Source organism: Pseudophryne corroboree, chromosome 8 (genome assembly GCF_028390025.1).
Source record: "Pseudophryne corroboree isolate aPseCor3 chromosome 8, aPseCor3.hap2, whole genome shotgun sequence".
Taxonomy (NCBI): domain Eukaryota; kingdom Metazoa; phylum Chordata; class Amphibia; order Anura; family Myobatrachidae; genus Pseudophryne; species Pseudophryne corroboree.
Genome location: NC_086451.1, coordinates 236,098,807 through 236,126,618, shown reverse-complemented (window position 1 = coordinate 236,126,618; position 27,812 = coordinate 236,098,807). Strand labels below are relative to the sequence as shown.

At 47.1% G+C, this 27,812-nt stretch overlaps 1 protein-coding gene across 3 annotated transcripts in view; it reads left to right on the top strand.

Moving 5' to 3' along the window:
* TEX11 (testis expressed 11) overlaps nucleotides 1-27,812 on the top strand; it is a 1,490,225-nt gene that overhangs the window by 1,359,869 nt on the left and 102,544 nt on the right. For all 3 annotated transcript variants that reach the window (XM_063937124.1, XM_063937125.1, XM_063937123.1), the window contains 2 exons: nucleotides 908-1,057; nucleotides 2,167-2,275. In XM_063937124.1, the coding sequence (XP_063793194.1) occupies nucleotides 908-1,057; nucleotides 2,167-2,275 (259 nt within the window). The remainder of the gene's footprint in view (nucleotides 1-907; nucleotides 1,058-2,166; nucleotides 2,276-27,812) is intronic.

The following is a 27,812-nucleotide window of genomic DNA, read 5'->3' as shown; positions in this document are numbered from 1 at the left end:
CAATTACTTTTGTCAGTAGTTCATAAAGTAAGATATTTTTCCAACAAGTACATTTATACAGGTATTGAAATGGTGTCGGTTTTTCGGACAGTCAGAAAAATGGCAGTATTTTACAGTTTTTAGGTCGAATATGCATTCGACCTATTCAAGGAAAGTGTTATTTTTTTCGACTGCCCAAAAAACTAGCACTGTTGGAAAACACGGACCGATCTACGTGTTTTTGTCAAAAACGCAGCTGTTTTCGACAGTTTACCGCTGATACAGATTCGAATTGTTATCTGACTTCAATTGAATATACCCCTTAACTGTTATCGATCTAACCCACAGGTTCTCAAACTCGGTCCTCAGGACCCCACACAGTGCATGTTTTGCAGGTCTCCTCACAGAATCACAAGTGACATAATTAGCTCCACCTGTGGATTTTTTCAAATGTGTCAGTGAGTAATTAATACACCTGTGCACCTGCTGGGTTACCTGCAAAACATGCACTGTGTGGGGTCCTGAGTACCGAGTTTGAGAACCACTGATCTAACCAACATTTAAGTAACTATAACCATGTACCTAATATTCATTCTTTATTCATTTTGATTTAAATTGAATGCCGTCCTATATGTTTTTCATTTCCCTTTATATTTTTTTTAATGGAATTATTATGGCATGAATGTACAAAATATTGTTTTATAGGACTTTGAGTAGTTTCAATGTTAGTCACTGATAACCCAGAGTTTTTCCTTACCCTGTACAAAGGGATTGAACTGATTAACATATAGAATTCTTTGTTTTATTTTTACATCTGTACAAATCAATTACCAGTTCAGACAAGAAATGCTCTACAGTTTTCATAAAGCATGACTTGTTTGGGGAAATAGAAATAACGAGAATACTGCACTTTTACTTCTTTATACAGATGATTTTCCTAATGACCCTACTGAGACTCTTTTGCTCTTGTATGAGTTTGAAATCAGAGCCAAATTAAATGACCCAGGGTTGGAGACTGTGCTGGAGTCTGTGTGGGAGCTTTCCAACCTGGACACCAAGACCTTGGAATGCATTGCAGGTACGTTATAAAATGGCTGCACACTGAGGGGGTAATTCAGACCTGATCATAGCAGCAAATCATACTTGCCTACTCTCCCGGAAGCTGTGGGAGTCTCCCGTTTTTTTTTGTGTAGCCCCCCGCATCCCCAGAAGAGTAGGCAGGTCTCCCGCATCCTGCTCGCACCCTAGTGATACGGGCAGGATGGAGAGATAATCTCCTGTATTCGTGTGTCTGTGGAATGGGGAAGGGGTTAAAATTATGCAAATCGCATAATTTTAGCTACGCCCCCTTCTGCGGACCACCGAATCGCTGCGTTTTCTGATGTGGGGGCGAGGCTTGATGTCACAGCCCGGCCCCGCCCTCCGGTCTCCTGCAGAGTCTCCTCTCTGGGCTTCTCCCGGAGAGGAGACATTCAAAGTAGGCAAGTATGCAGCAAATTTGTTAGCAGTTGGGCAAAACCATGTGCACTGCAGGTGTGGCAGATATAACATGTGCAGAGAGAGTTAGATTTGGGTGGGGTGTATTCAAAGTGAAATCTAAATTGCAGTGTAAAAATAAAGCAGCCAGTATTTACCCTGCACAGAAACAATATAACCCACCCAAATCTAACGCTCTCTGCAAATGTTATATCTGCCCCACCGGCAGTGCACGTGGTTTTGCCCAACTGCTAACAAATTTGCTGCTACGATCAGGTCTGAATTACCCCCTCAGTTCATTGAAAAAGAAATGAGTGTCTTCATTATTCTGCAAAGCAGGGGACTTGGATTGATGAATGCCCACATCAGGGATAAAATAATCATTTAGCTGAAGCACTCCTCCAATACTGCCATATCTAAGGGATCACTGTGATTGCTGGCCATGTATACGTCATTGTATTACATACACTGCACTTCGTATGATGCAGACTAGGGCATGTTAAGTGCTAATTATGCCCTCTTCATGGACTGGCCATATTTGCTCTGATGTCAAGCATTTGGAAACCCCTCCTTTAGAAATCCTGGGTTTTACCTTGAAACCCCTGACAATGCTGCAAATAAATATTGTATAGGTCTTGCATGTACAATATAACCATGTATTTCTGTTTGTTCCAATTAAACATACTTATTTTTATTTATTTTTCACTAAAGCTTTATCCATGGAAGCACCAGCATATTTTCCATCTGTTTGCAAGAGAGCATTACAGGGTGCATTGTCTCTGCATAAGAAGCAGAACACGCTTGATGTGCCAAGACTAAGGTATATGTTTCTCCTGCGCTGGTTTAAATGTCTGTAATAAGAACTGTGATTATACATGTTTTTTTTATACAGTATATATTAATTTAACTTTATTAAAAGTATTTGCCTAATACCTATTACAGGTATAGGATTTATTATTATGACTACTCTGGACTAGCGGTTTCTGGATAAAGATTTCGTACACATTTCAATTAAATCTCCACTTGTGAATGAATGAGTGTAATTGTGTTGTAATTGTAATGGGGTTTTCCCATGTAATCAAAGTTCAGAGACAGCAAGTTGATGGAATTGAGTGCTATGCAGAGTTGGACAGAAGAGCAAATACGTCTGTTCCCTGGACTACCATTTGCTCAAAGCATAAGCGGGTGCACTTAAATGGTGTTGATAATGATAAGCATCAACTAAGCATACAGATAGGAGTTGAATACACTGCAATGATGCATACAACTCTGTTTACATAGTCAGTGGCATAACTTCATCCCAGTTGCCCAGAGGCAGGATACATTTTGGTGCCCCCCAGTCCCATGACGACTATTGGACTTTGTAAATATGGTAGCACTTATTAGTTACTTTTTATCACTGCATTTACATTCTACATCACCCATAACTACCCCACAAAATACACACATCTTTTTTAACTCATTTTTGTCTGACATATTATCAGTACGGATGGTGCCATGGTTAGTATTACTACCTCACAGCACAGGGGTCATGGGTTTGATTCCCACCATGGCCTTAACTGTGTGGAGTTTGTATATTCTCCCCATACTTGTATGGATTTCCTCCGGGTGCTCCGGATTCCCCCGACAATCCAAAAATATACTGGTAGGTTAATTGGCTTCAAACAAAATGAACCCAAGCGTGAATATGTGCGTGTGTGTGCGTGTGTGTACACGTGGTAGGGAATATAGGGCCTGATTTAGATCTGATCGCTGCTGTGGGTTTTCGCACAGTGGGCGATCGGGTCTTAACTGCACATGCGTATGCACCGCAATGCACACGCGCATCGGCCAACAACATCGGGCATCACCGGTCAGTGACAGGTGGTCCGAAAATTTCATTTACACAGGTGTTCGCAAGGTGATTGACAGGAGGAAGCCGTTTGTGAGTGGTAACTGACCGTTTAATGGGAGAGTCCGGAAAAGCGCAGACATTCCCAAGTCTATTCAGGGAGGATGTCTGAAGTCAGCTCCGGCCCCGATAAGCCTGTTCTGATCGCACTGTAGGAGTAAGTCTTGGGTACACAGAGACTGCACACACTGAGTGAGGTGCGAACGAATTTGAGCCGCCCGCATGCGATCACTCACTTGCACGGATGAATTTCCACTCCCCCTTGGGCGGCGACTATCCGAACGCAGGTCAGCAACATTAGCAGCACAGCAATCAGGTCTGAATCACCCCCATAGATTGTAAGCTCTACTGGGGCTGGGACTGATGTCAATGAGCAAAATATTTTCTGTAAAGCGCTGCGGAATATGTGTGCGCTATATATATATATATAACTGGTAATAAATAATAAAAATCATTCTCAATTTTTTCTCATTCAACCCCTACATCATAGAAACATAGAATGGGGCATTACACCATCCATACGGCTGTGTTTTAGGAATAAACGTATATCCTACTGGGAACTTACAATAAATAAAACCATACAGAAGACAATGAATAGTTTCTGTTAATTAAAACCTACAATTAAATAATAAAAAAAGTACATCTTTGCACTTTCTAGAATGTTATTCTGTTTGCCATCATTACTTTCAGCTACTGCCCGCTGCTGCTGTTTATCTGCTGCTCTCACCCTGTAATATACATATTATGTCATCCTATAAACTAGTGGTTGCCAAACTGTGTTGCCTCCTCCTCCCAACTGTAAAGTTTTAAGACAAAGTTTCCCAAACTTTGACATTACAGTCCAGGTTTTAAGGATATCCATGCTTCATTCCAGATGGTTAAATCAAATAGACTGAGGTTCTAATTAAGTCACTTGTTCTCAAGCAAGGATATCCCTAAAACCTGGACCGTAATGGCAGAGTTTGGGAAACGGTCTTAAGGACATACATACTGGAGCACAAATTACTTAAGTACTGCAGTCATTTTTTGTTCTAACCATCTGTGCTCAAGCATGGATATGTATAAAACCTGGACTGTTATGGGTGGGGTTGTGTGAGTATGGGAAACACTGCTGTAAACCCATAACTCTGACATCACATTAATGAGTTGAGAAATTAAAACAGATTAAAAGTAGCACATAATTTGAATGTGGTTGCATGGACTCAAATAACTTTATCACTGCAAAAAAATATCAGCAGCTACAAATTCTAATCTAAGATAGTATAATTGCAGCAGGGTATAGAGGACACAGTTATGACATGTTGTAGTGCGAGTACACCTGCAGGTAACAGGTGACAGGGGGTAGTTACAGGGAAGCAGAATAGTCAAAAACTATTACTGCTACTGTATGTAGACAAAGGGTAGTCTAAGTGTTTTACCCTGTCTTGAAAGGCCTCAAATGCAGGTAGATTACGAAGACAGCTGAGGTAAGTACCACCAGCAAGAGCAGCAGCTTAAATTGCCTACAGATCTTCTCTGGTAACCAAGGAATCCTGTTGGAATCACCACCAAGCTCAGTGGTGGGGCTGCGGGGCAGGGCTCCTTTACACACTTTTGGGGCACATCAAGCCAAAGGGACTGTCAATGTGACAGAGGTTCCCATCTGCACATGGTGACAGTCGAGCCACCATCCTCCCTGCATGCCCGCACTGTCTCCTGCTTCCTCTGTCAGGCTCAGGGTCACGATCCGATGTCAGGCTCAGGGTCGCGGTCCGATGTCATGTGATGTCCATGACCAGATCTAACTAGCAGAGTCCTGATCACGGGCAGGAGCACCGCACTGATGATGATCGTTGCTCCGCTCAGTGCCGCTGCTCCCCTGTAATAGCAGGAAGGACACAGAACCGGGTTCAATGAAGGCGGTGCCCCCTTAGGGCTGGAGCCTGGTGGCAGCTGACTCAATTGTCTCTTGCAGTTCGGTCCCTGTACAGTACCAGTTAGAATTATGTACACAACGTTGGAGCAATTACAACAAACTTGTGTTCAGCTCTGGTGAAGAGAATATACTTTTGGGACTGTTATGTCTTAGTTTAATTTATGTTGGCTACTGGTCAGTATGGTTTTACAGTCAGGTCCATAAATATTGGGACATCGACACAATTCTCATATTTTGGGCTCTATACACCACCACAATGGATTTGAAATGAAACAAACAAGATGTGCTTTAACTGCAGACTTTCCGCTTTAATTTGAGGGTATTTACATCCAAATCAGGTGAACGGTGTAGGAATTACAATGGTTTCTATATGTGCCTCCCACTTTTTAAGGGACCAAAAGTAATGGGACAATCGACTCAAAAGCTATTTCTTGGACAGGAGTGGGCTATTCCCTCGTTATGTCATCATCAATTAAGCAGGTAAAAGGTCTGGAGTAGATTCCAGGTGTGACATTTGCATTTGGAGTCTGTTGCTGTCGACTCTCAATATGAGATCCAAAGAGCTGCCACTATCAGTAAAGCAAGCCATCATTAAGCTGAAAAATCAAAACAAAACCATCAGAGAGATAGCAAAAACATTAGGTGTGGCCAAATCAGCTGTTTGGAGCATTCTTAAAAAGAAAGAACGCACCGGAGAGCTCAGCAACACCAAAAGACCCGGAAGACCACGGAAAACAACTATGGTGGATGACAGAAGAATTATTTCCCTGGTGAAGAAAAACCCCTTCACAACAGTTGCCCAGATCAAGAACACTCTCCAGGAGGAAGGTGTATATGTGTCAAAGTCAACAATCAAGAAAAGACTTCACAAGAGTGAATACAGAGGGTTCACCACAAGATGTAAATCACTGGTGAGCCACAAAAACAGGAAGACCAGATTAGAGTTTGCCAAACAACATCTAAAAAAGCCTTTACAGTTCTGGAACAACATCCCATGTACAGATGAGACAAAGATCAACTTGTACCAGAGTGATGGGAAGAGAAGAGTATAGAGAAGGAAAGGAACTGCTCATGATCCAAAACATATCACCTCATCAGTGAAGCATGGTGGTGGTAGTGTCATGGCGTGGGCATGTATGGCTGACAATGGAACTGGTTCCCTTGTATTTATTGATAATGTGACTGCTGACAAAAGCAGCAGGATGAATTCTGAAGTGTTTCGGGCAATATTATCTGCTCATGTTCAGTCAAATGCTTCAGAACTCATTGGACGGCGCTTCACAGTGCAGATGGACAATGACCCGAAGCATACTGCGAAAGCAACCAAAGAGTTTTTTAAGGCAAATAAGTGAAATGTTATGCAATGGCCAAGTCAATCGCCTGACCTGAATCCGACTGTGCATGCATTTCACTTGATAAAGACAAAACTGATGGGAAAATGTGACAAGAACAAGCAGGAACTGAAGACATTTGCATTAGAGGCCTGGCAGAGCATCACCAGGGATAAAACCCAGCGTCTGGTGATGTTTATGCGTTCCAGACTTCAGGCTGTAATTTACTGCAAAGGATTTGCAACAAAGTATTAAAAAGTGAAAGTTTGATTTAGGATTGTTTAGTTTGTCCCATTACTTTTGGTCCCTTAAAAAGTGGGAGGCACATATAGAAACCGTTGTAATTCCTACACCGTTCACCTGAGCCGTGTCACAGCAGCTTGAAACCCTGCTCACATGCAGGCTGGACCCAGGTTAGTGGTGGCTCTTCCTTCGACCAGCACTTGAAGAGGATATCATCTCCAAGCCCCGGTGTTCTGGCTCTCTATAAGCTTTTAGCATGACCAGTTCACCCGTTTACACCGCAGGCTACTCGGGTCCTTCCCTGTGTTGACCCTGATGGCTACCACGCCCTGTTTCCTGGGTAACTCGACACGGGTTGTTATTTTTTTAAGGACCCTCTTACACCAAGCTGTGACCCTGGCAGACCCGGCAATAACCGGGGTTATTTATGCAGTGGAAAGGGGTATAATATACTTTGAGGATTCATAAAAAGAGATCACTTTCTCAACACAGCCATAGTTTATGACATAATTAGCAATTTACATATATTACAATTAGCATAAATTATTAAATAGAATATCTGTGGAAAGTGCAAGAGCTTTTAATGATATAAATATACAAAATACTGCAGAACAGATTTTTCCTAATGGTTAAAAACATGATATATATAAAAGTTTTTGTCATTGTTTCATAATAGTATTTAAAAAATGAACTTTGATCTAAATTGCTATGAGCCTCTTTGGGAAAAGTGTGCTAATTTCTCAATAGATTTTGCTTCACGTTAAATAATACCCTTTTCAGACTGACAAATATTTCCCGGGTTATTGCACATGAATATCCCGGGTCGAGAGTCCTGGCATTTCTTCCCAGGTCTCGACCTGGGTTGAATCTGGGATCGTCCCGGGATGCAGTGTAGTGTGCATGGGCCCTACCCGGTATTCAGTACACGGGACTGTTAAAAAGCCTCTCATTGGAGCTTTCTTGGGCTCAGAAAAGATGATGTCATCATCCAGAGCCCAGGGAAGTGCCCTGGAAGCGGAGGAGACAGGCAATATGGCTACCTGGACTGATCAGGAGATCAGAGAGCGGCTCCACATAAAGGGGGAGGAGGAAATAAAGAGACAGATAACAGGCACAGTACACTGCTACAGAAGGCAGTCAAGATCCTGAAGATACACAGACAACCAGTGAAGTCTGCCCGCCATCACCCCTGTTAATTGAGGACACACCTGAGAACAGCGAACCTTAACATGACACATCTACCCACCTGTCCACGCATACATCTAGCCATGATGACAGCATAACTGACACCATTGATGAGGTCGTGGAAGCTCAGTCCAGTGACAGTGGGACTGTGCAAAGTGCTGTCACCCCAACTTTGCAGAAAAACAGTAAGTATATTTTTTCAATTTTAAACACACATAGCAAAAGTATAGGGTTAAATATGAACCAGTGCGGGTGGCTATTTACTCGACTGCTGCACTTCCCCAATTTTTTCACAACATGTGGTCATGGTGGTGGAATGATTGGCCGGCAGCGGGCCGAGTGCAAATGAGCCCCTTGCGGGCTCGCTGCGGGCACAGTGGCACGATACACATGCCACACTATTTGTTCTCTTGATGACCATGCTTAGGCTGCCAATCCGCCTACCCAGCGGCATCAGGTCACTTGCATCCTGCGTTGCATGGTGACCGGGCTCAGAATGCCGATCCGCCTGACGGGTTCCCTCCGGGGGCCTGGGAAAAAAACAAACAGCGTGGTGGGCAAATATAAGTACTCAGTAAAGGCTCAACAAGCTGTGCATAAAACACGTTAGCTTACCCTTACTAAATCCAATGTAATATCTATAGTGGTGCCTACCGAGCTGATGACACAATCTACAGGAGACATGACCATAGTAAACCACAACAATCCATCATGAACCCTGTTGAAGACAGTTTGTACCAATTGTTACCAGCCTGTACAGAACTAATAAACATGGTCACCAGGCAACGCTGGACGCGTTGCTATGGAGGGGCCGAAGCCAGCTAGCTGACATCACCAGAAGTGACGCCCGTGAACGGAAGTTACGAGAGCCGCTGACCGGACCCGGCTCTCTCCATGGGCGGTGGTCCATACCTATTTTAGGTAAGTAATTGTTTATTGTGTGCTTTTTACATTTCTGAATGGCTTTGAGAACGGTGCCTATGTGGCACTGAAACGTCAGCCACGGATGCTTATTTAACACAGCTTCAGATGTTTATGTTATGATTTTTTTTATCAATAAAGTTATTTTTTCCTTACCTAGAGTGCCGCAGTTACTTTCTGCAAGTACCTGCAAGTACCTTTATCTTCTACTGAGGGCACCCTACTATTTCAAAGCTTTTAGCGACGAGTGCTGATTCCATACAGAGTTTGTTTTGGGTGAGTTTCTTAACTCCACACGGAACCCAGCACCAACAGCACCATTTCGACCCATTTAATACAGGACCCAGATTGAGGAACTGAACTACATAACATGGAGTCTGACACTAGTGCAACCACCGGACAAACCATAGGATGTCAAGGTATGCCGGTGACTAAAGGCCTCCTACATAGTTTCACGGACGAGGAGGCAGAAAACATCCTATTCGAAGAACCCTGGCCTGTTACTGACTTGAATCTTACTGTAGAGGAGATTTACCAACAAGTAATTAAACTAAAGAAGCGGGAAACAGATTACTTAATGCATGGAATTTCGCTCACCAAATACTTCAGAGAAAAGATTCCACGTGGATTCCGTTGCTGCAATGCACCGACGATTGGCCGCTACAACCCAGAGTTTTGCCAGCAGTGGATTGGAATTGTCAGCAAATGTGGACTTGATCTGATGCTTCTGGTCATTAAGGAATCTGAAAAAGAACTAATTGTCTAGAGAGAAGATCTCTAAATTTGAAGCCGTGAACAACATCACCCTCACAGAATATTATAACATGGATTGGTACTTGAAAATTAAACAAACCATGGAGACGTACCAGAATAAATTATCTAAATTCAAATTAAAAAAATACGAAACGGTCCTCCAGGATTTAGAGTCCAACCATGTCTATCATTGGCTGATGGGAGGTGAACAAAAAACTGTGAGAAATAACTCAGGGAGATCAAGACAAGTATGGCGGCGACATTGTGAGAACAGGGGGCGTAACATCCAAACTTCAAACAGTGACAGTGAAATCGCTGTTAGAAATTCGGATGACCCTTTAGAGGGAACATCGATCCCTTTAGGATCCAACATTCAGAAAACAGGAGACCCCAATGTAGGCTTAAAGCCACCCATTGCGGTGGTCAAAACGCGCAGAAGAAGAGGCGTGACCTCCCAAAAGAAAAATTGATGTTCAACTTGTCTTCACAGGTCCTCACGGAACTGGAAGAACGGGTCTTAAACAAAGGACTCTCGTTTGTGCCCACGAACAAACAGAATGAACTGAAATGGAACATCGAACTCCACCGTTTTTCTAGAAAACTCAGGCTACAAAAGCACTTTCAGAATTCCACGTCCATGACAGTTCCCACACCAACACAACAATTTCTTATTAAAAGGAGTCAATCCACCTTTGACCCGACATCGCAGAACAATTCCATTAAAACCTTCACGCAAATTATTGATGACTCAGTCCACAAATTTGTGCAGGCAAAACCGACACAACATTACAATTTAAAATGACAGGAGTATATAGCGTTGACAAACCTGTTGGGTACAGAGACATTGTTGTTTGACCGGTGGACAAAGGGGGCGCCATTGTAGTCCAGGATCTTGCGGACTATATGGCCGAGAATGACCGCCAACTTGCGGATACCAGTGTATACCAGAAAATGGGGTGTGACCCAACCCTGCAATACCTACGGGAACTTACAGAGATTCTACAGCAAGCCAAATTGGAGGCAACTCTGGATAATAAACTGTGGATGGCTCTACAACAATCATATTCAGTAAGCTCCATACTATACACCGTTCCAAAGATACACAAAAACTCGACGAGCCTTCCCGAAGACCCCATAATATCAACACGAGATTCGCTATATCAGCCCATCGCCATGTACCTTGATAGTATCCTACAAGCATACATTATCAAGCATCCAAGATTCATCAAGGATACCACCAGTTTTTTAACACGCCTTACAACTATAAATGATATTTCTGAACACACCATCCTGTGCATGCTCGATATTAACATCCTCTATACTTCAATACCACATCAACAATGTTTGATAACAGTTAGAGCTTTTTACATTCAGGAAGGGATCACAGATCTGGATATCGAGCTGTTTATGAGATTACTCGAATTGACACTTACTCGAAATTACTTTATTTATAATGGCGAGTTTTACAAACAACTGGCAGGGTGTGAAATGGGTAGCAACGTTGCGCCTAGCTACGCGAACATTTTTATGTTCATGGAAGAAGAAACAATGTTCTTTATGTGCCCGGAAAAAACACGGTTCATCAAAATCTATCTGCGCTATGTAGACGACCTCTTCCTTTTGTAGACAGGAGATGAATCTGCCCTATTACAAATGATTGAGTACATCAACACCAGAGTCTCGACCATCAGAGTCACATTTCAACACAGCAAAATATCCATACATTATTTGGACGTCCTGGTGTTAAAAGAATCCCAAACCTTAAGAACTGAAGTGTTTTCAAAATCTACGAACAGAAACACGTTGCTGCTAGCTTCGAGCCACCATCCTAAACCCGTGAAGAGGAACTTGCCTAAATCCCAAATGATGCGGGTTGCTAGAATTGCGAGCAGCCCTGACATCGCAGCAGCAAACATTGACAAGGTAATTGACAAATTTGTAGCAAGGGGCTATAATTTAAAACTACTTAAACAACAGAAAACTGAGGTGTTGGCGATCGACAGGGATCAACTACTTAAACCAAAAGTTAAAAATCAGGATTCAGTAATCCCTTGGAAGATGGAGTTCACTTCATCCAGTCAAGTTGTGCTAGCAGGGCCCTCTGGCCTATAGTCGCATCAGACAGTCTACAATGCTTCAAGCACAAACAGCCTATGGCTTATTATACCAGGGGTCGAAACATTAAAGATATGGTCGTGCACACGGACATTACTGGATTCAACAAATCCATCCCGCCTATCCACTTCTTAACGAAACCTCATGGCTGTTATAAATGCCCACACCGTACAACCAGTTCCCATGTGATTACAGGAACTACTTTTAAACACCCACATTCATCTCAAGTGTTTTCCATTAATCACACCTTGTCCTGCTTGTCTACATATGTGGTGTGTATCAACATTTGTCCATGCAAGTTATACTACATGGGAAAAACCATCAGAACGGCAAGAGAACGTATGTCATTACATCGCTCCGCCATAAGCAAAGCCATTGCCAGTGGCATCACCGATCAACCAGTGGCCCGACACTTTGTGCAAGCAGCTCATCCATTGTCATCACTTAAACATATGCTAATTGATCATGTTCCACCATCACTGCGTGAGGGTGATCGGAATGGAAAACTTTTGCGCTGTGAGACTAAGTGGATCCATCATTTGAACACGGTACATCCATTAGGTTTAAATGAGCGACATAATTGGAATGTGTTCCTATGAACGATTTTGTGACATCTCTAGGGCATTGGACTCTGGTTCCCGCAGTGACAAATCACTAATACATCCTAATACATCTTATTATTTCTTTTATGTTTATTAGTTCTGTACAGGCTGGTAACAATTGGTACAAACTGTCTTCAGCAGGGTTAATGATGGATTGTTGTTGTTTACTATGGTCATGTCTCCTGTAGATTGTGTCATCAGCTTGGTGGGCACCACTATAGATATTACATTGGATTTAGTAAGGGTAAGCTAACATGTGCTTTATGCACAGCTTGTTGATCCATTACTAAGTACTTATATTTGCCCACCACGCTGTTTGTTTTTTTCCCCAGGCCCTCGGAGGGAACCGGTCAGGCGAATCGGCATTCTGAGCCCGGTCACCATGCAACGCAGGACGCATTGCTATGGAGGGGACGGAGCAAGTGAGCTGATGCCGCTGGGTAGGCGGATCGGCAGCCTGAGCATGGTCACCAGGCAACGCTGGACACGTTGCTATGGAGGGGCCGGAGCCAGCTAGCTGACATCTCCGGAAGTGACGCCCGTGTACGGAAGTAGCGGGAGCCACTGACCGGGGACAGCTCTCTTTGTGGGTGTTGGTCCATACCTATTTGGGTAAGTAATTGTTTATTGTGTGCTTTTTACATTTCTGAACGGCTTTGAGAACGGTGCCTACGTGGCACCGAAACGTCAGCCATGGATGCTTATCTAACTGCTTATTCAGATGTTTATGTTATGATTTTTTATCACTAAAGTAATTTTCTCCTTACCTGGAGTGCCGCAGTTCCTTTCTGCAAGTACCTTTATCTTCTACTGAGGGCATCCTACTATTTCACAGCCTTTAGCGACAAGTGCTGACTCCATACACAGTATATATATATATATATATATATATATATATTGTGTCTATATTCCCTATCTGCGAATTCAATCTATATATATATATATATATATATATAATTTTTTTATTATTTTTTATTTTATTTTTAGAGACATTACATTCAAATAAAAATGATGAGCTGTGCTTATAGGGGGTAATTCTGAGTTGATCGCAGCAGCAAATTTTTTAGCAGTTGGGCAAAACCATGTGCACTGCAGGGAGGACAGATATAACATGTGCAGAGAGAGTTAGATATGGGTGGGGTGTATTCAAACTGAAATCTAAATTGCAGTGTAAAAATAAAGCAGGCAGTATTTACCCTGCACAGAAACTAAATAACCCACCCAAATCTAACTCTCTCTGCAAATGTTATATCTGCCCCCCTTCAGTGCACATGGGCCCTCATTCCGAGTTGATCGGTCGCAAGGCGAATTTAGCAGAGTTACACACGTTAAGCCGCCGCCTACTGGGAGTGAATCTTAGCTTCTTAAAATTGCGACCGATGTATTCGCAATATTGCGATTACTAACTACTTAGCAGTTTCAGAGTAGCTCCAGACTTACTCTGCCTGTGCGATCAGTTCAGTGCTTGTCGTTCCTGGTTGACGTCACAAACACACCCAGCGTTCGCCCAGGCACTCCCACCGTTTCCCCGGCCACTCCTGCGTTTTTTCCGGAAACGGTAGCGTTTTCAGCCACACGCCCCTGAAACGCCGTGTTTCCGCCCAGTAACACCCATTTCCTGTCAATCACATTACGATCGCCGGAGCGAAGAAAAAGCCGTGAGTAAAAATACTTTCTTCATAGTAAAGTTACTTGGCGCAGTCGCAGTGCGAACTTTGCGCATGCGTACTAAGCGGATTTTCACTGCGATGCGATGAAAAAGAACGAGCGAACAACTCGGAATGAGGGCCATGGTTTTGCCCAATTGCTAACAAACTTGCTGCTGCGATCAACTCAGAATTATCCCCATTGGGGGTCATTCCGAGTTGTTCGCTCGCAAGCTGCTTTTAGCAGCTTTGCACACGCTAAGCCGCCGCCTACTGGGAGTGAATCTTAGCTTATCAAAATTGCGAACGAAAGATTAGCAGAATTGCGAATAGACACTTCTTAGCAGTTTCTGAGTAGCTCCAGACTTACTCGGCATCTGCGATCAGTTCAGTCAGTGTCGTTCCTGGTTTGACGTCACAAACACACCCAGCGTTCGCCCAGACACTCCTCCGTTTCTCCAGCCACTCCCGCGTTTTTCACAGAAACGGTAGCGTTTTTTCACACACACCCATAAAACGGCCAGTTTCCGCCCAGAAACACCCACTTCCTGTCAATCACACTACGATCACCAGAACGAAGAAAAAACCTTGTAATGCCGTGAGTAAAATACCTAACTGCATAGCAAATTTACTTGGCGCAGTCGCACTGCGGACATTGCGCATGCGCATTAGAGACTAATCGCTCCGTTGCGAGAAAAAAATAACGAGCGAACAACTCGGAATGACCCCCATTGTGCGGTATGCCAATTCCACATACATCATGGACTATTTTTGTTCTACAACCATATCAGCACAATTATTTACTTATGATCTGTACATACTCTGTACCAGAATGTGATAGCAAGCTTTGCTGGTAAAGCCTTGTTCTTCTAATCCCTCTGCACTTTGTCAGGTGCACAGAGTATGTAGGGATCACACTGTCCACTCCCCACACACTATGGGGGTCATTCCGAGTTGATCGCTCGCTGGTGATTTTTGCAGCGCAGCGATCAGGTAAAAAAAAACGCAAAACTGTGCATGCGTATGCACCGCAATGCGCAGGCGCGTTGTACAGGTACACAGAGGATCAGTGCTGGTCGATGGATTTAGCGAAGATTTCATTCGCACAGCAAGATGCAAGGTGATTGACAGAACCCGTTTATGGGTGTCAACTGACCATTTTCTGGGAGTGTTTGGAAAAACGCAGGCGTGTCCAGGCGTTTGCAGGGCAGGTGTCTGACGTCAATTCCGGCACCAAAAAGACTGAAGTGATCGCAAGGGCTGAGAAAGTCCAGAGCTACTCTGAAACTGCACAATATGTTTTTGCTGCGTTCGGCTGCAAAGGCAATCGCACACTTGCAAAGCGAAAATACACTCCCCGTGGGCGGCGACTATGCGTTTGCACGGCTGCTAAAAGTAGCTAGCGAGCAATCAACTATCCCTATATTGTAGAGATGGCTACTGAGTGAATGTCTCAACACACTGACTCGAATCTTGTAGATGTTCGAATGATTCGAGTCAGGAAAACCTGAAGTGTCGAGACGTGATTCTCACTGCAGCAGCCTCTCTCCCCAGTTCAAACACACTCATATACAGCACAGCGCAGACCACATGTCTTCCGGGCTCAGGATATGCCCCCTTGTCTGTCCCCCGAACAACGGCTCTCCTCTCCTGATGAGTCCTGAGTGACTCCCGGGCTCAGGATCCGCCCCCTTGTCTCTCCCCCAGGCGCCGGTTCTCCTCTCCTGATAGGTCCTGAGTGACTCCTGGCATTAGGATCCGCCCCCTTGTCTCTGCGATGCATTGAAGATGAGCCGTGAATCGTGAGTAGAGACACTGTGTCGAGCCACTCCACTGAGCTGAATCACGTGACTCGACACACACCAGTGTCTCGGCTTGCCCATCTCTACTATATTGTCATACAGTCCTCATTATCTCTGTCCCCACGGCCAGGTTTGCAGATGGCCAGAGACATGCCATCACTAACTCCATGGTGAGCGTAGGGGAATGGGATAGCAGCACAGATCACACAATGCCACTGCTGCTACATGTGGATTACCTAATGCAATTGCTTTATTGTAATTTACCAGTGCTTCTGCCCACTTGTGCGGGCTTCTGCCTGCTTCTGCCAACTTGTCCTCTTAGGCTCCCCCTCCTCCTCGTCATGAGTACTCCACTCGGGGGCGGAGTTTCGTATAATAACGCGTTTGCGTTGTGACGCCACAACGCAAACACGTCATTATGCAGAACTCCGCCCCCCGAGCAGAGTAGTAATGACGGGGAGGAGGGGGAGCAGAAAGAGCCACCGAGATTGGTGGCAGGCGCCCTGTGCAAAGACACGCCTCGCCTGCCGCTAGAAACAGCTCTGGAGAGAAGGAGAGAGAATTGACTACATAGGAGAGTAATGAGTTAAACATCCTGTGAGGGGTGGACCTAGCTGTGAGGTAGTACAGCCTTAGGAAAAGGGGGAGGGTTAGGTTATATATAGGCTGGAGTGGCCATTTTAGGCCTCTTTGCTTGCTGAATTTCCTTGGGTGAGTTCTGCATTGCAGATTTTTCACCCTTACATCTTTGTGCAAGTTTAAAAGTTATTCATTTAATTAGCATGGCCTCCAGCCGCTCACGCCGGTCCGCGGGTGCCCCAGCCCGTTACCAGTACGGTGAGGCCGGTCCCGGGGCAGGGGTGTCCGGCTCTGAGGAGGCCGGGACTCCCCCTGGGGCCTCTCAAAGGGCAAGGGCTTCGGGGCGCAGGACGCGCTCATCCGGCGACCCTGTGGTCGCGGGTGCCCCTGCGGGCGAGCGCGGTCGGCGGACTGGGGCGGCTCAGAGGACTGGCCTCCCGGAGAGGGGCGAGCAACAGCCCTCGCCTCCGGGGTCGGCCAGGGGTGCCGGGAGTGCGGGAACCCGCGGGCGCGCGCTGGCGCGCCTCGCCGGGCGCCGCTCGGCAACCGCTACAACGACTCCCGCTCACTCCCGCTTGCCGGGGCCGGATAGAGGCCCCACGCGGGGGGTGAGAGCTGGGCGGGAGTTAGAGGAGATCCGGGCCGGGCCCGTCGCTGGGCACAGCGCGGGATCGTCGGGCGCGCAGGCTGAGAATTCAGCAGAGGGCGCCCGGACTGGAAGCGGTGGGGCGCGCGCACGACGGGCGCGCGCTCCCACGCGCGGCTCCGGCGGCGTCTCTCGCGCACGGGTGCGCGCAGCGACGCCGCAGCGCTCCGTGTCCCCCCAGCCCTCCTCGTTGCGGACAGTTTCCGGCGGGACGAGGGGGGGGGGGAGGCCTGGCAGGGATCAACCAGTTTTTTTGGGTAATCTGCCCAGCGGTGCTGAGGGCACAGCACCGCGGGCACCAACTGTCACACGGAGCGGGGGCAACCGGGCTGGGCCAGCTGGCTCCGTCCGGCGGCAGGTTAGCCTCAGTGAAGGGGCAGGACGAGAGGCGGGCAGCACTCCCAGGGGGCCTGGGCGGGTCGGCACAGGAAATATGGAGGGGTGGAATTACGGGGTGAGGTGCCCTAGCGTTTCGGACCCTTCCCCCCAGGGCCGACCTGGCCGCGGATCGGATGGGTCCTGGTTGCCGATGCCCAGCGGCGGTTCTACTCGGCGCGTCCCTCCCACACGGCAGCCATCGGAAGACGTCTTAACGTCACGGGGTCACGCTGAACCGCAAGGCGCGTTTGCGTCGGCCCTCGCCACGGTGGTGGCGGCGTTGGGTCCGCTGCTCGCCGTGGCCCCGGAGCTCGAGGGCGTGTCCGGGGGGATGCCGGGCAGATCAGGCGCTGGTGACGTTTCAGCCGCCCAGAGGGTAGCGCGTGCGTGCAGGGAGCTTGGTGCGGCAGCCGCACAGCTACATCAGCAGCCGCGGCGAGACGAGAGTGTGCAGTCATCTGGCACGCCCACGCCTGGACAGGCTAGGCGCACGCCACTGTTTGTGTCCGGGTCCTCTCTCCCTTTTCTGCCCGCAGATGTTCAAGCAGATACTGGGGTACCGGAATCGGAAGATGAGGACGTTACGTACGTCGCGCCTGAGGAATCTGGATCCGACCAATCTACGGCTTCAGGTGAGGCGGAACAGTCGGGGTTGGTTTCAAGTTCGCCCTCGGGTTCGCGCAGCTCGTCCCCTTCCTCCTCTCCTTCCTCTTCTTCCTCCTCCTCCCTTTCTTCGGCAGCGTCCGACGTCAGTAGCACTACAAAGGCGAAGAAAAGGGCGACTAAATACGCCAAGAAGGCGGCTGGTCAGCAGGAGAGGCGTAAGAGGCGAAGGCGGCTTAGCAAAGAATCTCGCAGGGCCAGGAAACGACGCGACTTGCCAGGCGTGGTCCGCTGCGAATATACCGCTGTCATGCGGGGGCTTAGGGATAGCTGCAGCAAGAGGATTCGCAGGGGGGACTACGTAGATGTCTTCGTCTTGACGAAAGACGCTAAAAAAGAGTTTAAGGCAGCAACCGCTAAGAAGGGCGTAGGGGCCGAGGCGTTCCGCACGTTTGATAACTGGCTGGCGGGATTTTGGGTTTTCGCGGCTTGTTACCTTGAAGACAGGCCGGAGGAACATATGAATATCATTCGAAACCTGCATCTCGTGCACGATATGCAACGCACATCAGCGGGTAACGAATGGCGCAGGTATGATGAGGAATTCAGGGAGAAGCAGGACGGGTTGTATGTTATGGATTTTGGCTTCAAGGACGTGGAAGTATGGCTTAAGGTCACCAGGGCCTCGCAGCAGGCCAAGGAGCCCCGGAGCGCAGGGGCGGACGGACACCGTGCTGGGCCGTCCGCCCATGCGCCCGGCGCGGACGGCGGATCGGCCAGGCCAGGTAGGTCGGCCGTCCGGGCAGGGAAACAGCCCGCAACGAAAGGATTATGTTTCGCGTTTAACAACGCGGCATGTTCCTACGGCAAGCAGTGTCGGTTCCGTCACGCTTGCCTCCATTGCGGGGGTTCCCACCCTGCCTCATCCTGCTTCAAGAGTGCTCGGCAGGGTCCCCGTTCTAAGCAATCCTACACGAGAGGGGCACCCGGCGGGAGCGCTCCACAGGGCGCCAACGCCAATTAGGTTAGAGGCTATGGGTAGATGGTTGGATTGGTATCCGAATAGAGAGGATGCCAGGTTTTTATATTCAGGTTTTAGTTTTGGTTTCCGCTTGCCTGTTGCGAGCGATGTTACAGTTCGGGCACAGAGGAACCTCCAGTCTGCTCGGGCCTTGCCTTTAGTGTTGCGGGAGAAGGTCGATAAGGAGGTCAGGCTGGGCAGGATGGAGGGGCCGTTTTCAACACCCCCAGTGGCGGACCTCGTCATCTCCCCGGTGGGGGTGGTCCCCAAGAAAACACCCGGGTCCTTCCGACTGATTCAGCACCTTTCCTACCCAGCGGGGTCCTCGGTCAACGACGCTATACATCCGGGTCATTGCTCGGTAGTGTATCAGTCGTTTGACGAGGCGCTTAATTTGGTCCGCAGCTTCAGCGCTGGGGCCCTCATGGCAAAGATTGACGTCGAATCCGCTTTTAGGTTGCTACCCCTTCATCCGGACTCATTCCGTTTTATGGGTTTCCTGATTGGACCGGAATATTTCATTGACAAATGTTTGCCGATGGGGTGTTCCGTTTCATGCTCGTATTTTGAACGTTTTAGTACCTTCCTGCATTGGTGCGTGGAGTCTTCGTCGGGTGGGCACGGGGTTGCCCACTACCTCGATGATTTCCTTTGTACGGGGCCGGCGGATTCGCCACGGTGCGGCAACCTGCTTTTCAGTATACGAGCATTGTTTTGGCATTTCGGAGTGCCAGTGGCCGAGGACAAAACGGAGGGACCGGTCTCTTGCCTGTCATTTCTGGGAATCGAGATCGACACGGTGTCAGGCGAGTGTCGCCTTCCTTTGGACAAAGTGGCTAAGCTTCGCGAAGCCATTGGCCAATTCATGGGTTCGCGCAAGGTTAAGCTGCGGCAGGCGCAATCCTTGCTGGGCATGTTTAACTTTGCTTGTCGGGTCATCCCGATGGGCAGGGTTTTCTGCCGGAAGCTGGAAAGAGCGACCGCGGGGTGTGCCAGGCCGCACCACTTTGTACGCTTACCCGCTGAGATAAAAAGGGATCTGGCAGTATGGGCCTCGTTCCTGGAGGATTTCAACGGTGTGCGCTTATGGCAGGCACCAACGGTCGACAGCGCCAGATTGCAGCTTTTCACCGACGCGGCAGGAGCCTCCGGTTTTGGTTGCTATCTTGAGGGATCTTGGTGCGCGGCATCGTGGCCGGCAGACTGGCACCAGGCGGGTTTCACAAAGGACCTTCTGCTCCTGGAACTCTTTCCCATCATGGTTGCGCTGGAAATCTGGGGCGAGCGGTTAGCGCATCGCAGCATCCAGTTCGGATGCGACAATCTGGGCGTGGTGCACGCGATTAACAACCAGAGGGCAAAATCGCTGGTAGTGCTTCGGGTGCTAGGGCAGTTGATGCTTACTTGCCTGCGCAGGAACGTGTGGTTTCGGGCACAACACGTACCGGGTCTAGAGAATGGGGTCGCTGACGCGCTATCACGAGGGCAATGGGAGAGGTTTTACTGGTTGGCTCCTGAGGCCCAGGAACAAGGTTTTCATTGTCCCGGTTATGTCTGGCAGGTCATCAAGCCGGACTGGAAGGTCTAGCACTGCGTTCGGTCGCGCCATCAACGCTTAAGGCTTACAAGCAGGCCTGGAGCGAATGGGAAGAATTTGCTAGAGGACGGAAGCAACGAGGTAAGAGCGGGCATCGGATGATACTTTCTTTTATTTGGCAGCTTTATGTTTCGGGTAGGTCTAGAGCGGTGGTGTCCCGGTACTTGGCTGGCATTGCGTTCTTCTGCAGAATTAAGGGGGTTCCCGATTTGACGAAAAGTGGGATTCTGCTTAAGGCTATGAAAGGATGGGCGCGCGTAGCACCTACGCCGCCTGACAGAAGGCGGCCCATTGATGCGGCTTTGCTGCCAGGCATCATTGGGTCGGTTGGAGCCATCGCATCACCTATGTTTGAATCGCTGCTTTTTAGATTGGCGTTCTCTATGGCTTACCACGGCGCCTTTAGGATATCAGAGTTGGTAGCGCCTTCTAAGCAAACTGATTCGCGCATGCTGGTAGAGGACGTAGTGGTGAGTGGGAGGTCCTTGCTGTGCAGATTGCGACGCTCTAAGACGGACCAGGTGGGGAAGGGCCGATGGGTCACCCTGGTTCCGGCACTTGAGGAGAGCATATGCCCAGTGCGGTTGGCAGTACAATATGAGGCAGTGAGGCCCGAATGTCGGGGGTCGTGGTTGCTGCACTATGACGGGCTGCCAGTAACGAAGTTCCAATTTCGGTGGATGATGGGTCGCTGTCTGACGAGCTTGGGCCTTTCCCCCTCCCACTTCGGTACACACTCCTTCCGCATAGGGGCTGCTACGGCGGCAGCGGCCGCGGGTTTTTCGGGGGCCCAAATCCAGGCGGTGGGACGATGGAAGTCGTCCTGTTATAAGCGGTACATTCGCCCCGTCGCCTGAGATACTTTGCTTAAGCGTAGCTTACATCAATAAGTTAGAGTAAGATAATGTTTGCTTGGTGTTTATGCATATGTTATGTTCGCTGTATGTTGGTTCGTTTACCCGTGTGTGATCCTACTCAGGGATTAGCCACTTGCCGCTGCGGGCGTGAGCCGGCAGCGGGGGTCTGGAGTTATTTTGCGATTTTTGCCTGACTTGACGGACTGAATTCTAATCATTAATTCGGCTAATCTGTTCTAATCAAAGTCCCTCAGCAGGTTTTATGCTTTCACCTCCAGCTGAGTTATTTCATGTTTTACCCTCTTTTTTATACCCCCCCCCCCCCCCCTGTTTAATTTCGTTTTGTTTCTTTTGCCTTTCCCTTAATGTCTTAATGCTGTTACTTCAAATTGGCTAGAAGCTCGGGAGATCGGCTAGGCCGTGACTGCTGCGGCATTAGGGAGCAAAAAAATTTTTTTCTTTTTGGCAGATCCTTCAGGTTAACACAATTACATATATTTTAACACACAAAAGAGCGGTCCTAAGGCGCTGCTAGGTTTTCTCAAAATAATTTCGTGAACACAGGTCTGTAGATATATACGAGAAGAGATCACCACAGCATCATAATAATCAGCTCTGATCTTTTCTGGAGTGGTCTCCTTTACTCACCGTTAAACAGTGAGATGCATGCACATAAAGGTATCTTTTTACTTGATATTCCACTTATTCATAATGGACTGTACTCATATGGAACAACACTCACCTGGGTCAAAGGACCCTATATGCACAAAAAGGTTTCTTTTTCCTCAAGGTGTCCTTCACAGCACATCCAAGTCCAAAAAAATACACCGGATAAAATCCAAAAGGGTATAAAAGGATTTTATTTACTTGAAACAGGATCCATAAAATGATTAAAAAGGTTCTTTTAATTTTTTGTAAAATGCAAAAGAATAACAAAAATAATAATAACAAAAACCTGGAGGGCATATAATTTTTGTATCACTCTATACCCATCGGCGTTAGGAATGCAAAAGATAAGGAGCCAAGCTGATTCACCTCATTGTTCCCGGGAAAAACAAAATGGGGAACCTCCAATTGCTCCTTAAATTTGGATGGTATGCAGACCAAGATGGAATAAAGCCAATAGGTAAAATAAGACACCCTGAGGAAGGAAAAGGATTTCCGAAACGCGTTGGTGTTGAGGTATTCCTGGAGACTGGCATTCACTCTTATTTTACCTATTGGCTTTATTCCATCTTGGTCTGCATGGGTATAGAGTGATACAAAAATTATATGCCCTCCAGGTTTTTGTTATTATTATTTTTGTTATTCTTTTGCATTTTACAAAAAATTAAAACAACCTTTTTTAATCATTTTATGGATCCTGTTTCAAGTAAATAAAATCCTTTTATACCCTTTTGGATTTTATCCGGTGTATTTTTTTGGACTTGGATGTGCTGTGAAGGACACCTTGAGGAAAAAGAAACCTTTTTGTGCATATAGGGTCCTTTGACCCAGGTGAGTGTTGTTCCATATGAGTACAGTCCATTATGAATAAGTGGAATATCAAGTAAAAAGATACCTTTATGTGCATGCATCTCACTGTTTAACGGTGAGTAAAGGAGACCACTCCAGAAAAGATCAGAGCTGATTATTATGATGCTGTGGTGATCTCTTCTCGTATATATCTACAGACCTGTGTTCACGAAATTATTTTGAGAAAACCTAGCAGCGCCTGAGGACCGCTCTTTTGTGTGTTAAAATATATGTCGATTAAAGAAGTGGTGTTCTTGTGAGCAGGACTGAGCTGCAGCTAGGAAGGCGCAAGTTGCATCACTCTATATATTTTTCATAACACAATTACATGTTATGGCGTAGAATTATAGTAACACATTTTACCCCTTTTTCCTTTCATTCAGGTTGTTTCGCTGATGGCTTGTCCGTTTGGGTGGTCGGCCACTCGTATGTCTTTTGGGCAGCAAGGTTTTTGGCCTCTGATACTGCTCAGAGGTTTCCTAGAGGTCAGGGAATTAGATGGCTTGGTTGGCGAGGTATGATGTGGACAGATCTATTGAGTAGACTGGTCAGTCAGGCCAGGAAGCATGGAGTTCCCAAGGTTTTGGTTGTCCACTTAGGTGGCAACGACCTTGGGAAGAGGACTTCCTTGGAGCTGCGGTGGGCCATGATACAAGATCTGGCAAGGGTGGCCGCAGCATGGACCAATTGTATATTGGTATTTTCCCTGATGGTGCCAAGGTTGAGTTGGCGAGGTGTGAAGGACGGACGCGTAATAGATGAGGCCAGGATAAAGGTGAATGGGGCGGTGGCGAAGTGGGTCTTGGCCCATGGAGGTAAAGTGGTTCGCCACCCTAGGATTCGGTTCCGAGACAGACACCTTTTTCGGCCTGATGGTGTGCATCTATCCAATGAGGGGATGATGTTTTTCCTGGAGGATCTGTTCCTAGTGTTGCAGGAGTTAGGGTAGTTTATGGTGGCGGTGCGAGGACTCTTGGATGGAGTCCTTCGCTTTTGGCGGAAAAGAACGGCAGTTTGTAGTTGTATGGTTTTTTATAGGTAGTAAGTTTCAGTGTTATATGGTTTAGGTGCACTCACCTCCATCGACTTAATGGCCGCTCGACCACCCATCCGGGAGGCAGCGGCAGGGCACCCAGGAGCGGTGGGAAGTCACTGTGGGGGTTGTGTTGACACCTATTACCGGTTTTGATAGGGTGCTGGACGGTTTCGGTCAGTTTACCAATTTAAGTTTACCAATAGTTTAATAGAGCCGTTCTTTTTTCTGCCACCATTATGCCGGCTGATTCGGCATCTTAACAAACTTTTCCCAATTACAGGTTTTGCTATGGTTAGGGTCAAATAAATAGCTAGCAATTTTCTGCCAAAATCATGTCTCTGTGTCTTTATTTACTGGTATAAAAGGTAACTAAGGTTTACTTTAATAAAGGGGTTCACCAATTATCACTAGGATGTTTAGGAGAGAGAATTGACTACATAGGAGAGTAATGAGTTAAACATCCTGTGAGGGGTGGACCTAGCTGTGAGGTAGTACAGCCTTAGGAAAAGGGGGAGGGTTAGGTTATATATAGGCTGGAGTGGCCATTTTAGGCCTCTTTGCTTGCTGAATTTCCTTCCCGCCCTCCCGCCCTAAGGGTAGAGGTTGTTTTCTGTTTGATGCGGAGTGCATTGGCGTTTAATTGCTTAGCTGTTTTCCTTCGTTGGCTATTTATAGGCGGAAAAGAACGGCAGTTTGTAGTTGTATGGTTTTTTATAGGTAGTAAGTTTCAGTGTTATATGGTTTAGGTGCACTCACCTCCATCGACTTAATGGCCGCTCGACCACCCATCCGGGAGGCAGCGGCAGGGCACCCAGGAGCGGTGGGAAGTCACTGTGGGGGTTGTGTTGACACCTATTACCGGTTTTGATAGGGTGCTGGACGGTTTCGGTCAGTTTACCAATTTAAGTTTACCAATAGTTTAATAGAGCCGTTCTTTTTTCTGCCACCATTATGCCGGCTGATTCGGCATCTTAACAAACTTTTCCCAATTACAGGTTTTGCTATGGTTAGGGTCAAATAAATAGCTAGCAATTTTCTGCCAAAATCATGTCTCCGTGTCTTTATTTACTGGTATAAAAGGTAACTAAGGTTTACTTTAATAAAGGGGTCCACCAATTATCACTAGGATGTTTATGTCCAAATGACACAGCAGCACCTCAGAGGTACAGCAGACAGATATAAAATAATGAGAGTCATGACAATTTTCAGAATACCAAAAGATAGTATAATGCAGTGTTTCTAAACCACTGTCCTCAGGACCCCGAACAGTTCACATTTCCCAAACCACCTAGCTGGGCACTAGTGACATAGAAATAATAACTTTTTGGTGGTCTGATGAATGGAGAACCACTGGTATACAGTTTTCAAAAAGCCTTACTGGAATACCTAGAATGATCACCTTCTATATCAATTGGATTTTGGGGGTCATTCCGAGTTGATCGTAGCTTTAGCACAGCTGCGGTCATGTTCCCAGACATGCGGGGGGACGGCCAGCATGTCTGTCTGTCCCCCCCCCCCCCCGCACAAGTACAAAGGCATCGCACAGCTTGGCCGGGAGTTGCTCGTCGCTGCCCCTGGTTGCAGCGGCTGCGTGTGACGTCATGCAGCCGCTGCGGCCTGCCCCCCGAACGGTCCGTCCACGCCTGCATTGGCCGGACCGTGCCCCCATAACGGTGGCCAAACGCCCCCTCCCGCCCAGCGACTGCCTCTGCCTTTCAATCCGGCAGAGGCGATCGCAAGGGAACAACGGCCTTCGGCCATCCAGCATGTGCCGGTGCATGCGCAGATCCGCCCTGATCTCTGCGCTGCGATAAACTGCCGCTAGCGATCGGGTCGGAATGACCCCCTTTGTTCTAATACAGGAAATTTGCTCACTCCCAGATGGTCCACAACTGAAAGAAATGAATACCCAAAAGAGATTGAGGAAAAAATTGTATAGCGTGATATCGTTAAACAAGCTCTCAACTTCAATTGCAATTGCACTTACACAAATATAGGGCCTGATTCAGCATGGATTGTAGATGTGTGAAAACCCACACATCTATGATACATTTCTGCTATGCGGGGTATGCCCAGCACAGGGCAAGTCCGCCCTGCATGCTGGATCCAGCCCCCCCCCTCCTCCCGCAAACATACAAAGGCATGTTTTGGGCCGCATCAGCTGCGTGTGACATCACGCAGCCGCTGCGGACCGCCCCGCAAATGGTTCGGACACGTCTGCGTTGTCCAGACCGCACACCAAAAACACTTCCGCATCTCACAGTGTGCACACACGCTGTGCGGCTGCTGTGCGTGCGCACACTTCACAGGGCTTCAGCATGCGAACGCTGCTGCTGAATTAGGCCCGTAGAGACAATGGGGCGGATTCTGAAGTGAGAGCAAAAGTAAAAAAAGTAAGTAACTTTGTATATTGAGCAAACCAAGTTACAATACAAGGGTTCAGATGTATGTGTTTATATGCTGCTGGTCTTAGGCACTCGTGGGAGTGGTTATAATTAAATGCTTCATTTTGGACCTAGTTATGTTTTATTACACTTTGTATATTTTTCTATTTCATATGTTTATTGGTTTTGATATTCAATCATCATGAGGACACAACCCACAGCACTATGGGGGTAATTCTGAGTTGATCGCAGCAGCAAGTTTGTTAGCAATTGGGCAAAACCATGGGGGTAATTCCAAGTTGAACGCAGCAGGAAATTTTTTAGCAGTTGGGCAAAACCATGTGCACTGCAGGGGGGCAGATATAACATTTGCAGAGAGAGTTAGATTTGGGTGGGTTATTTTGTTTCTGTGCATGGTAAATACTGGCTGCTTTATTTTTACACTGCCATTTAGATTGCAGATTGAAATCACCACACCCAAATCTAACTCTCTCTGCACGTTACATCTGCCCCACCTGCAGTGCACATGGTTTTGCCCAACTGCTAAAAAATGTCCTGCTGCGATCAACTTGGAATTACCCCCATGGTTTTGCCCAATTGCTAACAAACTTGCTGCTGCGATCAACTCAGAATTACCCCCATAGTGCTGTGGGTTGTGTCCTCATGATGATTGAATATCAAAACCAATAAACATATGAAATAGAAAAATATACAAAGTGTAATAAAACATAACTAGGTCCAAAATGAAGCATTTAATTATAACCACTCCCACGAGTGCCTAAGACCAGCAGCATATAAACACATACATCTGAACCCTTGTATTGTAACTTGGTTTGCTCAATATACAAAGTTACTTACTTTTTTTACTTTTGCTCTCACTTCAGAATCCAGAGCAGTTGGGCAAAACCATGTGCACTGCAGTGGGGGGCAGATATAACATGTGCAGAGAGAGTTAGATTTGGGTGGGTTATTTTGTTTCTGTGCAGGGTAAATACTGGCTGCTTTATTTTTACACTGCCATTTAGATTGCAAATTGAACTCACCACACCCAAATCTAACTCTCTCTGCACATGTTACATCTGCCACACCTGCAGTGCACATGGGCCCTCATTCCGAGTCGTTCGCTCGGTAATTTTCATCGCATCGCAGTGAAATTCCGCTTAGTACGCATGCGCAATATTCGCACTGCGACTGCGCCAAGTAATTTAACAATGAAGATAGTATTTTTACTCCCGGCTTTTTCTTCGCTCCGGCTATCGTAGTGTGATTGACAGGAAATGGGTGTTACTGGGCGGAAACACGGCGTTTTATGGGCGTGTGGATAAAAACGCTACCGT